Here is a 13,777-nt window from a genome sequence, read left to right on the forward strand (position 1 = left end):
GCTTCAAGTTGACAAAGCACAATAAACGAAATCACAATAACTGTTTAACCAGACATAGCCTTAATTTGCATTTAAATAACTTTCATTGATTGTCTTTCATAATGCACTTACCATAATATTTATTAGGGGGACAACAGATCACAAAAATCGCGGTTGAGACCATAATATTTATTAGTGGTGCAACGGATCATAAAACTCGTGGTTCAGACAATATTATGTTTTTTGAGTTACAGATAGGAGTTTTTCAGATCAGAAAAACAAAACAAAAAAAAACTTTAAGTAACTTAGCCATCGATACCACAGCCAGCAGGCGTATTTATGCCTCGTAATGTTCGACACATTTAACTGGGATTGGGGCCGTCCACACTGTTTTATCCATTGTAGGCACCGCTCACGTTGTGTTTTCGGCTTTGGGAATGGAAAGAACACAACTCCTCCAGACAATCTCTCGGGGTTTGTAGTGTCCGATTTACAAACGCCATGGGCGCACGCTTCACCATCTTGCTAATGTTTGTCGGACCTGCTCACATAGTAACGGTTGCTATGATGTGTGATTGGACAATGGCCGTTTTGGGGGAGGGGCCGGCGAAAGGTCAATTAATGACAGAATTTTTGGGTTAACTTTCCCTTTAGGTCTTTCTAGGTAACCAAGCTTTTTTTTTTTTTTTTTTACCAAATTAACAAAATTAATCTAGATGATATAGTACTCTAATGAAAAACCTTTATTAACCCCCACAGAACAGTGTGGATGCACTTTGATGGACTTCAAAACATAAAAAAAAATCTTTTTATATATATATATATATCTGATTGTATTCGTCTGGAAGAAGAATGTATTTGACATGAAAACGAATGCTGATCACTTGAAAAAAATGTTTCATATGAGTGTGAAGGCTTGATAAAAGTTTAAATGTCTTCTCACACTGAGTACAGTATTACGGCTTCTCTCCAGTATGAACTTGCTCGTGTAGTTTCAGGTGTCCAGAATAAATGAAACTCTTGTCACAATATGAGCACTTGTGAGACCTTTCTCTAGTATGAGTTATTTGGTGCCGTTTAAGTTGGCCAACTGTAGTAAAGCTCTTCCCACAGTCACAACACACACGATCTTTCACTTCATTATGTGTTTTCTGGTGCAGTTTAAAACTGTTAAGCCATGAAAAACTCTTTCCACAAAAAGAACACACATAAGGCCTCTCATCTGAATGAACTTTCAGGTGTTTTTTTAGATGTGATGATGAAATAAAATCTTTACCACACTGATCACAGTTGAATGGCTTTTCCCCAGAGTGATGGAGCAGATGAACTCTGAGACCTGAAGCATCTCTGAAACTCTTCTCACACTGAGTACAGTCGTACGGCTTCTCTCCAGTATGAAGTCGCTCGTGTGATTTCAGGTATCCAGACTGAGCGAAACTCTTGTCACAGTATGAGCACTTGTAAGGTTTTTCTCCAGAATGAGTTCTTTGATGCAGTTTCAGATAGGCAGCTGTAGTAAAGCTCTTCCCACATTTAAAGCACACATGATCTTTCACTCCATTATGTATTTTCTGGTGCAGTTTAAAACTGTCCATCCGTGAAAAACTCTTTCCACAGACAGAACACACATAAGGCTTCTCATCTGTATGAACTTTCAGGTGTTGTTTTAGATTTGATGATAAATTAAAATCTTTACCACACTGATCACAGTTAAATGTTTTTTCTCCAGAGTGACGGAGCAGATGATCACTGAGAGTTGATGCTCGAGTAAAACTCTTTCCACACTGAGTGCATGGATACGGTTTCTCTCCAGTGTGAATTCTTATGTGTGTCTCAAGGTTTCCTTTCCTTTGGAAACTCTTTCCACACTGAGAGCAGGAGTGCAGCTTTTTGCCTTTTGTTCCTTGAGTTTGTAAGTCACAGTGTTTCTTTACGTCATTTAGTTTCTGTCTTTGCTCCGTCACTTCCATCTGGTCTAAAATAAACATATTAATCGGTTAGAATCAGTTCAATGAGGTTAAATGTGAGAATTAAAAACACTTAGCAAGCAGAAAACAAGACACCTGTCTGTATAAAGTATCTTCAATCTTTAATGTGCAAAGTTCGGTTCTGTCATTCATTTGTTAATGCGATTAAAACTGGGTTATGATCATTTAGATGCATTTCTCATTGTCATTCATATTTCAGAGCAACTAAAGCAGTCAACAATGAAGAATCAAGAATGGACACCAACCTATTTGTTCGTCAGTATCTTCATGTTTTATTCTGAATGGTTCTGGATCACTCATGTCTTCAATCTCCTCTTTAATAAACTCCATCTTTAACAGTCACACAGATTTCAGCTGCTAATCCTGGAGTTTGTCCTTCTCTTGTAGGATGATGGGAATATTCCCAGTATTTACTGGTGAATTGTTGTGGGAGGGGCTTCACTGCAGGTGTGAACTGTGATCACTGTGTGATACTGACGCCCACAGGACCAGATCTGGAAAAATCAAAGATAAGTTACTGAATTGATACTGGATTACTTTAATTACATTTAAATTAAATGAACATATGTTTTCTGTCAGGAATGTGGGTATCCTTCATGTTGTTTTTTATAAAAACACACTTTTGATGTTCCCGGTCAAAAATGACCGGCCTACAAAAAATAGCTTATAAATCACTTGTTAGGCTATATTATGAAAAAGTGTGACTTATGTGGCATTTTGTACAAAAAAAAATAAAAAATTAAAACAAATTTCCTAGTGAAAAAATTAAAGTATACTAGTGTGATCAACAGTGCCAATTTTCTTCATATTTTATTTAATATATCCAAAATGATTCAAAAATAATGCTTTTTTTACTCAAAAAATTAGATGCCTACTCTCAGATAAAATGAGGCCTACGATTAATCAGATGCAAATAGAAATATAAAACCAGTCCAAATTGAAAGAAAACAAGTTGACAAAAAGATTGAATCCAATATTGGGTGATGATATAGCATAAAAAGAGATTTATTAGCTATTTTTACAGGTCCGGGAACATCAATAGTGTTATAGGGTTTTGAACCCTATATAACAAGGGATATTTTGATACAAGTTAGACATCAATTGCATTTAAAACAAGGTTTGTTTAATTCTTATCCGAAGTCTGACAGAAATAAAAGCCATCATGTTTAACTGAGCCGCTGAAAACCCTCTTTGTCTCCAAAAGTTCCTCGTTTTCACCTCATTCATTGTGGTGAATTAGTGATGTCTGAGATCTTCTGTTAAGAGGCACATTAAGCACATTTTATTGGTGTCAATAGACTAAAACATAGTCTGTGGAAAAACTCTCTGCCAACATATTATTACACTCTAATTAAAAATAAACTGGGACACACAACGCATTACTTTACATTAGTAACGTTACTTAAACACGTAAACTCTGGAGCTGTTTAATGTTAAACTCTGTAATCTGGTAACTTCTCTCACCTGCAGACTGGAAATATACGGCATCCGAATAAAATATTCCACATTTGTCCTTCATTCACGATCGTTAACAGCGTTACTTTCAGCCTCGATTGGTTTCAGCTCATCTCCTGTCTCTCGCGCTTCTCTCTTCTGCGCATCCTCAGTGCGCGCGGTGTCATGTTTCTTAAAGGGGCCGCATATTAAACCCTTTTCACATTTCCTGTATTCTCATGAGCAGAAGTTGTCATAGTTGGGTAAACTTCTCAAGCAGTGAATGGTGAGAGAATACATTTAAAACATTTTTTTGTGTGTTCCCATTTGCTCAAATAGAAAAAGACAAACTCCTCAATACTGTTTTCACAACTTTCATAAAAAGGGAACAAACGAGAGATTGATAACAGCAGTCAGAAGAGAGAAAGATGTCAATTGTACCATCACTCCCACAGCCGCTGTATTAAAAACTAGGGGTTGAACAGTCTAGTCAACTGTAATGCTCTGCCATGACGCTTTAAGCTTGGTGTTGACTAGTCGTTGATCATGGCCTATAGAGGGCGCAACAGGATAAGAAATCTTTGAAGTCCACATGTTTCCAAACAGTTAAAATGACAAATAAATGCATACTCCCGAGAGCTCTCCACAAGACATGTTTGATTATACCATCTGGATGCCCAAAATTGATCAGGTGAATGCATTTTTAAACAGCTTATTGTACACGTATGTTACTCGCCGTTTTAAACTAATGCGCTGTTGCATTGTAACACACACACACATACAGACAGTAACTCGCAGATCGCACGCACAAAGAAACATTCAGTACGCATAAATGTATTGTCAACACTGTTCTGTGATTTATCAATAAAATAACTTAAAAACTGAAAAGTTCAGGCATATTTCTTAGTAACTAAAACCCACAGCTTCTCTATTAGTAGTAGAGACGCTGCCAGCTAGAACTAATTCACGCGCAATCGTTCTCTCACTAATGCATTCATATAAATGTAATCTTTACTGTGCAACTTTATCTTTAGCAGAAATCTGTGAGAAATGTAATGACCCAAAGATAAAAGAACTGATAAAAATAAGCTGTTATGTAGGAGCGCTGTGTCATATGCCATAGCTGTGCAGAAGGCAACCCATGTTCAAGTCTCAGCTCGAGGTTCAGGCTTATTTGGTCATTAATGACGTCATCAGTAGGTGCGTTTCCATTAAAGATTTGCGCTAAACTTTTGCTATTTTTTCTAAATGTCGACAAAAAACGATTGCGAAATGATGGCGTTTCCATTAACCGATGTTATGCGACTAAAACTACATTTTTTTCTCGCGCGATGAGTAAAATCATTCCAAAAACATGGCAACGGACGTTGGTAGGTTTATGTACTAATCCCAGCCACTGCACTAGCCATTATTATTAATCAAAGGAGATGTGTTTTCCAAGCTTTAATGGTAAGGAACGACCCTTATTATCCTTGTGAGCGGCACATATGAGGTGTTTCTGTGTGTTTCTCCCTCATTTCTGCTTCGAGGTCTTGATTGTGGCACTTATTTGAGGTTTAGAATCCATTATTTCTGTAACTCTTTTGTCTTATATGAATTTATTAAAGACCTCTGTCTTGTATTATGTCCAAACACACCGCGTCATCTACGTCAGGTGACTGTAAATGCGCAAAAACTGTTTCCATTGCAGTTTTGCGAAATATTTCTTTTTCGAATTGCCTGAAAAACCACCTCATGTGAGCGTAAAAACTTTTTTGTGATAAATGGGAGTTTTTGCGAAATTGACGTGTTTCCATTGGGCGTATTTTCAATTCACAATTTCAAATTGCGCAATTTGAAGGGTAATGGAAACGGGGCTACTGACTAGCCGATGTCGATTCAATTTTAATCACACAAACGCAGACTTAAAAAAACTCTTAAGTTGTTAAACCCCTGTTGTATTACAAATTTATGAAATGTTTAATTTAGGTTGCAACAGTAAAAGTTGAGTACATTGAAGTTAGAATTTTAAGGTTAGGTTAGGATAATGGTAACAACAGTTTCTGCCAGTCCTATTTTTCTCTATTGTAAGTCACGTTTTGTCTTTAATGGCTCGAGCCCATAGCCCAAGACGCACCTTTTGTCTTTAAAGGCTCGAGCTACAGCCCAGACGTTGAATCGTTGGGCTGATTGGATTATCACATATGCGTTTGAATGGTTATGCTGATTGGATTGAGACTGGTAACACGCTGGAGTCTGGGTCGGGTTCCTTAACCTGTATACTCATTGACATGCTTTGTTTGAATTTGTCTCCACCTTTAAAAGTCCCTCCCCCTTGGAATGTATATAACTACAATGCATACTGTATTAGATTTAGATTGTTGGACTGCAGCCACGCTCAATAAAGAAGAACTTCTGTTTGAACGTGATCCCAACATCTCCTGGTTTTGCTTCAATGAAGGAATAAAAAGTTCCCAACACCCCTATTAGAAAACCCCTTTACAGCAGTCAGGAATTGTCCAATGAAGACAAGGGTGATTATAAAAATTGCACAAGGTTTATTAAATAACTTAAAAGGAGGAACTTGTACAAAAACTGGAATTTAACGACACACAGCTGTGATTATAATCAGTGTCCAAATAAACTAATGATAGGTGGGAAACTAAGACAAAGGAACACATGTGACTGAAAAGAGAACAAACTATGGTCATGGAATATCAGCTGTTAAGCAAAGTTTCCAGCAAGAGATTCCTGCCAGTCCTGTTCTCTCTGTTGTAAATTAAGTGAGTCAGATTACTGAGACTCTCACCCATTGTCTTTAATGGCTCTTGGAGCCCCTGTCCCAGTCTTTGAATAGTTATGCTGATTGGATTAGGATTGGTAACACTCATGGATAAACATGGATACTTCATTTGCATGCTTTGTTTAAGGTCGTCACCCAGGTGCTTAGTCTCCATTTCTAAGCACTGCCCTCTAAAAGTAAATAAACTACAACGTACACTGCCTTAGTTAGACTTGATGACTGCAGCCACCGACAGCTCGTGTTCTCAATGACTACGTTTACATGCAGCCAATAACCCGTTCAAAACCAGGATATTAGCAATAACCCGGTCGCGCACGGCCATGTAAACACCGGCAAAAACCCGAATATGCTCATATCCCGTTTTTTAAAAACCCGGATATGATACCTGGGGTACCCCTTTTCTAACCCGAATATTTGGTCATGTAGACGCGTATTGGCATATCCCCATCAAAAGGAACATTGATTTGTGTTCTGCGCATGTTCTATTCGCAAGGAATCTTGGTCTTTTGAGTAGAGACGGCGCATACAGAACCCCGCGTGCAGTATACCGGAAGTAAACCAGAAGTAGAGGTAAACATGGCGAGACGCAGCACAGCACCACACTTTTGGAGCGAGGAGGAAAGCGCAAACAAAGGCGATCGCAATCTGCCCCGAACTATTCATTATCCGCGTGCTGCTGCTGTTGTTAATGTCTTTGGATACAGGAAGAAGAATCGGAAATGACGCATATTGCGTCTTAAGGTTGTCCGTACGTCAAGACGCTAACCGTGCGTCGCCGTTTACATCGGGATATTGCCAATTCCATGTATACAGGAGTAACTCTCTCTACTCACGCATGTAAACGGGTTATTCCGAATGTTTCAGAAACCCAAATAGTGACCTTAACCCGACCATAACCCAAATATTGACAGCTTGTAAACGTAGTCAATGAAGAATCCTGCTGAAGATACAACCAAGTCTCCTGGTCTTCGCTTCAGAGTTTCCTACAAGGTGTTGTTTTAGACTTGATGACAAATTAAAATCTTTACCTCACTGATCACAGTAAGATCATTTTTTTCCAGTGTGAATAAACATATGCTTTTTTAAACCTGTTGCATCTTTGAAACTCTTCTCACACTGAGTACAGATATACGGCTTCTCTCCCGTATGAATTCGCTCGTGTGATTTTAGGCGTCCCAACCGAGCAAAACTCTTGTCACAGTATGAGCACTTGTAAGGTTTTTCTCCTGTATGAATTTGTTGGTGACGTTTCAGACAATCAACTCTAGTAAATCTCTTCCCACATTCACAACACACATGATCTTTCACTTCATTATGTGTTTTCTGGTGTTGTTTAAAACTCTTCAGCCGTGGAAAACTCTTTCCACAGAGAGAACACACATAAGGCCTCTCATCTGAATGAACTTTCTGGTGGTCTTTTAGATCTGATGACAAAATAAAATATTTACCGCACTGAACACAGTTAAAAGTTTTTTTTCCAGAGTGACGGAGCAGATGAACACTGAGACCTGATGCTTGAGAAAAACTCTTTCCACACTGAGAGCATGTATACGGTTTCTCTCCAGTGTGACTCCTTTGGTGCCGTTTCAGTTCACAGGATGCAGTAAAGCTCTTCCCACAGTCACAACACACATGATCTCTCACACCGGTATGTATTTTCTGGTGAAGTTTAAAACTGTCCATCCGTGAAAAACTCTTTCCACAGAAAGAACACAAGTGAGGCTTCTCATCTGAATGAACTTTGAGGTGTTGTTTTAGATTTGATGATGAATTAAAACCTTTACCACACTGATCACACTTGAATGGTTTTTCTCCGGAGTGAATGTACAGATGAATTTTTAAACCTGTTGCATCTCTGAAACTCTTTCCACACTGAGTGCATGTATACGGTTTCTCTCCAGTGTGAATTCTTATGTGCTTATTAAGGTTTCCTTTATTCTGGAAACTCTTTCCACACTGAGGGCAGGAGTGCAGCTTTTTGGCGTTTGTTCCTTGAGTTCTGAAGTCACAGTGTTTCTTCACGTCATTTAGTTTCTGTCTTTGCTCCGTCACTTCCATCTGGACTAAAATAAACATATTAATCAGTTAAAATCAGTTCAATGAGGTTAAAAGTGAAAATTAAAAACACATAGCAGAAAACAAGACACCTGTCAGTATATTGAGTATCAGTGACACTTTACAATAAGGTTTCCTTAGCTAACTCATGTAGTTAACATGAACTAACAATGAATACTTCTGCAGCATTTATTAATCTTAGTTGTTGTAATTTCAACATTAACTAATACATTATTAAAATCAAAAGTTGTATTTGTTAAAGGGGTGGAATAATGGCACTTTTTACAAGATGTAAAATAAGTCTCTGTTGTCCCCAGAGTCTGTATGTGAAGTATTAGCTCAAAATTGTCCCTTTTTGAGGGTAAGCAAAAACACATTGTTTTGTGTGTGTCCCTTTAAATGCAAATGAGCTGCTGCTCCCGGCGCAGAGGGCGGAGCTACAACAGCTTGTGTGTGTTAGCAGCTCCGATTTCCTCACACAGACACGCACAGAAATGTCAGAAACTGTTCTGCCTTTCATGTTTAAACTGGAGTGGGACAATAATGGAGAGATTTAAGAAGAAGTGACAACATGTAGAATGCAACAGGACGTTTCTGAATGGTTAGTTGATGAATTTATGTAGCTGATGTGAAGTTAACTATCTTCTATTAATTGATTAGCATATTCTGTCATGATAATCTATAAATCGCTAGTGTGGGAACTGTTGTAAGATACCATGCAATTGCATTTGTGTTACGGACTGTATTGTACTAAATGTAAAAAGATGGATGTGACAGCTTGAACAGACTCACAAATGTACTCTACTACAGCAACTCTTCCTCTTCTCAACATGGACTGCATGTTCCTAGGGGTGGGGTTTATGTAAATGTAAGGGTTTGTGATGTCACTAACCCGGGAGGAAGCTCATGTAGTCCCAATCAGTCGTTTGTTGTGGTCAAAAGCGATTTCTGTAAAGGAAAAAATCTCCCTTTGCTTTGAACTTTGAGCTTCGTAACTTTGCAGATGTTGTTTATGCTCAAACAGCAACATTACACACTAACTAAAGTTAGAAAAGTGAAATCATAATCAACCAACCCCTTAAGTAAAATAAACAAACAATGAACAGCTGGATTTTACTAACTAATATTAACAAAGATTAATAAATACTGTAATAAATGTATTACTCATTGTTAGTCCATGTTAGTTAATACATTAATTAATGTTAACAAATGAGACCTTATTGTAAAGTGTTACCAAAGTATCTTTGATGTGCAAAGGTCAGTTCTGTCATTCACTTGTTAATGCAATTAAAACTGGTTTATGTTCATTTAGATGCATCTTTCTATCATTTGTCATCCATATTTCAGAGCTACGAAAGCAGTCAACAATGAAGAATCAAGAATGGACACCAACCTATTTGTTCCTCAGTATCTTCATGTTTTATTCTGGATGGTTCTGGATCACTCATGTCTTCAATCTCCTCTTTAATAAACTCCATCTTTAACAGTCACACAGATTTCAGCTGCTACTCCTGGAGTTTGTCCTTCTCTTGTAGGACGATGGGAATATTCCCATTATTTATTGGTGAATTGTTGTGTGAGGAGCTTCACTGCAGGTGTGAACTGTGGTCACTGTGTGATACTGACGCCCACAGGACCAGATCTGGAAAAATCAAAGATAAGTTACTGAATTTATACTGGGTTACTTTAACAGCAAAAATTGTGCTTCAAATATATTTAGTTCAAATATAGAGCATTTTGATTGTTACATATTAATAGTGTATAAAACAGCTCTAGGTTGCTCGTTTTTATGTAACTCAGGATATTATAAGCATGAAATAAGCATAAGTAACAATTCTTCTAAAAATTGTGAAATAATTTCAAAAAAGTTCTGATATTAGAACAAACATGTTTAGGTCACAAAGTTGTTTTGAATCAACGTCAATGTCTGGTAACATCATAAACTGTAACAATATAACAATATACAATTTAAAAAATGTTACAGTTGTTACCAAATAAAAAGTTATTAAAAAATGGTAAACCTCACATTTGAGCGTTAATTAACTTAAAGGCAGACAGGCAAATTCTCTCTCTGACAGAATGTGGCGCTTGTGGAAAAGCAGAAATACAGCGGTTACTCCTGAACACAAGCACTTATAAACACTACTTTATTAGGCATCATACTGAGGAAAGATAAAAAGAAGATGCCATCTAACTATTACGAAGACAGACATTTCCCTTCAGATATACATTAAAATAAAAACTCCTTAGATCTGCAATAATCACATGAATGGTGTATTTCAGAGTCAGAAAGAGAGTTTGCAGGTGTGGTTTCTGAAGCCTTTAGGCCTAATAGTATTTTTAGGCATGTACTTTAACCTGAGGGGTAAAACATTAAAAACACACAGATAGGTGATTATCACATAAAGTGATGATCCTGTAGTTTGTCTGACACTAATGACGTGCTTGATGTGCCAATTTACTGAAGATCTCAGACATTACTATAATGAATGAGGTGAAAACAGGGACTGTTGATTGAGATATGATGCTTTTCAGCAGCTCAGTTAAATATTACTTTATATTACAATAATATTACAAATTTACAAATATTTGTCTTGCCAGTAATGTACTAGAAAATAAACTAACTGGATGAATGGATAGACATTGCTCATTCAAACTCTCTCCACATTAGTACAGTAGTAACGTTAGCCTATGGCTAATCTGTTGAACTGAATGAAGCTTTCTTATTTGGTGAATTGTTGAGGGACAACAGATCTGCCAAATTCAGGGTTACTGAGTTTATACTGAAATACTTTAATAATTACATTTCTTAAATTACATTATCATATGATTTTAGGCTTGGTTTTTGAAACGGAGCATTTTGATATGGTTATATATTAGTAGCATTTAAAGCGGCTCTATGTGAAGGTTGTTCATTTTTATGTGACTCCAGATTTTATACGGATTAAACAAGTCACAGGTTAAATTCTTCAGTTAATATATGAATTAAACAAAAATCTAACAAAGATAACAACAATTATACACAATTTCTACAGACTGGATAGAGGCTGATCAAAATTAATGACTATGTTTAATTATCTGTACGTTACACTACGAACAATGTACATTTAGGCAACACAAACATCAATTCTTTCATGATAAATATAACATCTCTGACCTGCAGACTGGAAATATACGACATCCAGAGAAAATAATCCACATTTGTCCTTCGTTCACGATCGTTAACAGCGTCACTTTCAGCTTCAACTGGTTAAAGTTTCAGCTCTCGTCTCGTCGAGTGTGTATCTCGTTTCTTCTCTTCTGCGCATGCTCAGTGGCGCGATGTCATTTTTCTTAAAGGGGCCGCATTCAGTAAATCACATCTCCGCTCTGTTATGAAGCAAGTGTTTCAGTTCTGTTCTAAACTATATTCTTCAGCTTTCTCCTCAGATGAGTCTCATTTTTTTTTTTTTGTGTGTGCTAAAATCCAGAACAATATCCCACGTATTGAAGACTCTTTTAAAGTTATATGTGATTCAGATCTTAGGATTGAAGAATTGGATTCAGTGGAGAAGATGCCATTAAACAAATCCCCAGAGAAAGATGGACTCACTAATAATAAGAAAAAAATTCGAGAAATTTGAGAAATCTGTTATTCCGTGCCCTAAAAGAATGTATTGAAAAGAAAGAGTTGAAAGTGAAGCAAGGCTTGATAAATTTGATTCCCAAAGCTGATAAAGATAAAAGAGTCTTAGACAATCTGAGGCCTATCAGTTTGCTTAACAACGATAATTAAAAAAAAAAATTCTGGGGCTATCGCTGGCAAATAATTCTAAGTCAGTCTGCTGATGACACAACCATATTTCCAAAAAAAATGAACATTCAATTCCATTTGATTCGTACACTTTTTTTCTACATTGTGACTTTGAATGTATCTCGTTCTCTCAGCTTCCGTCAGCAAGTGCTGCTCTATTGGAAACTATTGTTCAAACATAACTTCACGCCTCTCAACACTCCAGTTTGGAATAATAGAAATATAAAGTTTGGCAGAAAGTCTGTATATTTTGAGGAATGGAATCCAAAGTGATTTGTGCTGTTGCTCATTTCTTGATAATGGAAATTTGTTACAGTTTAGAGAGTTTTGTGAGAAATTCCAACTGCAGTGTCAATGTTAATAGAATTATCAAAGCCATCCCAATTCCTTTAAGATTAACGCTTGAAGAAGACATTTTGTACTCCAAAGTCTCCCCGGAACTGAGGCAGCTCTCCTTAGATGCTTGCAATTGTTTGTGAATAAAAAATGTACAAATAAAGTCATTAGAAATTCTATTTTACAGGCTTATTACCCAAACGGGTATTAGACGGGAATACATTCTTAAAGATTTTGATGAATTAAAAAGATGAATTAAAAAAAAAGGAAAAAAATAATCTGTCTAATAATTACCCGCCTAAAGCTAGGTGACCTTCAACATTTTAAATGAGATTTATCCTACCAATTAATTATTATTATTTTTTTTTTTGTGAAAAAAATATTGAAAATTTAGAACATGATTTCTTTTTGTTGTGATATGGTGCAACACTTTTGGAGAGATGTGCAGTTGAACTCCCACCAATCACTGTGAAGTTAATTAGGTTTGGTATTTGTCTGGAAAATAAAGAGTGTGATTTTATTAATTTCTTGTTATGTCTTGGAAAGTTTTTCATTCATGAGGGCAGATTTAAAGCCCAACTTTAACCAGTGGATGAATGAGGTTAAACTCTTGTGCAAATCTTTAAAATAAGTTGTTGGTTTCTTATAAAATTGATTTCTCTTTTGGATTCATATCATTTAATTAAAAAAGCCCTTATGATTTATTTGTTTCAAATTTAATTCAGTATTTTATTGAATTATTTGTTCGTTTGTTTTATTGTGATCTTTCTGTTTTGTTACTGGCTATGCTAAACCTATAATGCTGATCAATGTTATATTCAGAAAATTGTTTATGGACCTTGTTTGTTTGTTTGTAAAGTGGAAGCATAATTAAAAAAACTGTTATGAAGCAAATACACTATCATAATAATTAATAATACACAATAATAATATATTCTATTCAACTTCACCCAATTACAGTTACAGTATTGTTTTTTTTTCAATACATAGGCTAGATAAAGTAGCTGAACTTTATTACACAAAAGCTATTTATCCATGAAACAACAATTACCTATTTGCAGTAGCCTAAGCAAAAAACATCAGGGAGAGAGACGTGACTTTATATTGTGTAGCAACTTATATTTATTCAATATTAGGCCAATATTATATATATTTAGCCAATATGTTTATTCTTATTATAAGCCAATATCATCATAATTACATTCATATATTATTAATAACGTTGTATGTCAATATTTTCTTCCAACAAACGTGTTTTACAAAATATCCCGCCTGAAATTAAGCCAATGAGAAACAATCGCGTAGGATATGTCATGTTTTGTTTAATTTAGAAACTAATAATAAGAGTAAAACACTAAAATCTCCAACGACGCCTTTATTTATTTTTTATCAGTCATAACGGCTCTGCTC

General features: G+C 36.2%; 2 protein-coding genes across 3 annotated transcripts; both read right to left on the reverse strand.

Annotated features, from left to right (window-relative positions):
- Nucleotides 1-264: 264 nt before the first annotated feature.
- Nucleotides 265-4,237, reverse strand: LOC308693036 (uncharacterized protein). Its single transcript, XM_081369734.1, has 3 exons — nucleotides 3,432-4,237; nucleotides 2,213-2,461; nucleotides 265-1,954 (listed from the first exon to the last, which is right to left on the reverse strand). Exons 2-3 carry the CDS (start codon nucleotides 2,295-2,297, stop codon nucleotides 936-938), a joined length of 1,104 nt encoding a protein of 367 aa, XP_081225860.1. The 5' UTR covers nucleotides 2,298-2,461; nucleotides 3,432-4,237; the 3' UTR covers nucleotides 265-935.
- Nucleotides 4,238-5,925: 1,688 nt separating this feature from the next.
- Nucleotides 5,926-11,542, reverse strand: LOC308693038 (uncharacterized protein). 2 transcript variants are annotated; one of them, XM_081369737.1, is made up of 4 exons: nucleotides 11,396-11,542; nucleotides 9,632-9,880; nucleotides 9,131-9,186; nucleotides 5,926-8,246 (listed from the first exon to the last, which is right to left on the reverse strand). In XM_081369737.1, the coding sequence occupies exons 3-4, from the start codon at nucleotides 9,144-9,146 to the stop codon at nucleotides 7,231-7,233; spliced, it is 1,032 nt and encodes a 343-aa protein (XP_081225863.1). In that variant the 5' UTR covers nucleotides 9,147-9,186; nucleotides 9,632-9,880; nucleotides 11,396-11,542; the 3' UTR covers nucleotides 5,926-7,230. The 2 variants fall into 2 exon arrangements, with proteins under 2 accessions (XP_081225863.1, XP_081225862.1); XM_081369736.1 differs by lacking the exon at nucleotides 9,131-9,186 and having other exon boundaries at nucleotides 11,396-11,537.
- Between the last annotated feature and the right edge of the window lie 2,235 nt (nucleotides 11,543-13,777).

This window comes from Scardinius erythrophthalmus, assembly GCF_964197995.2.
Source record: "Scardinius erythrophthalmus genome assembly, chromosome: 7".
Taxonomy (NCBI): Eukaryota; Metazoa; Chordata; class Actinopteri; order Cypriniformes; family Leuciscidae; genus Scardinius; species Scardinius erythrophthalmus.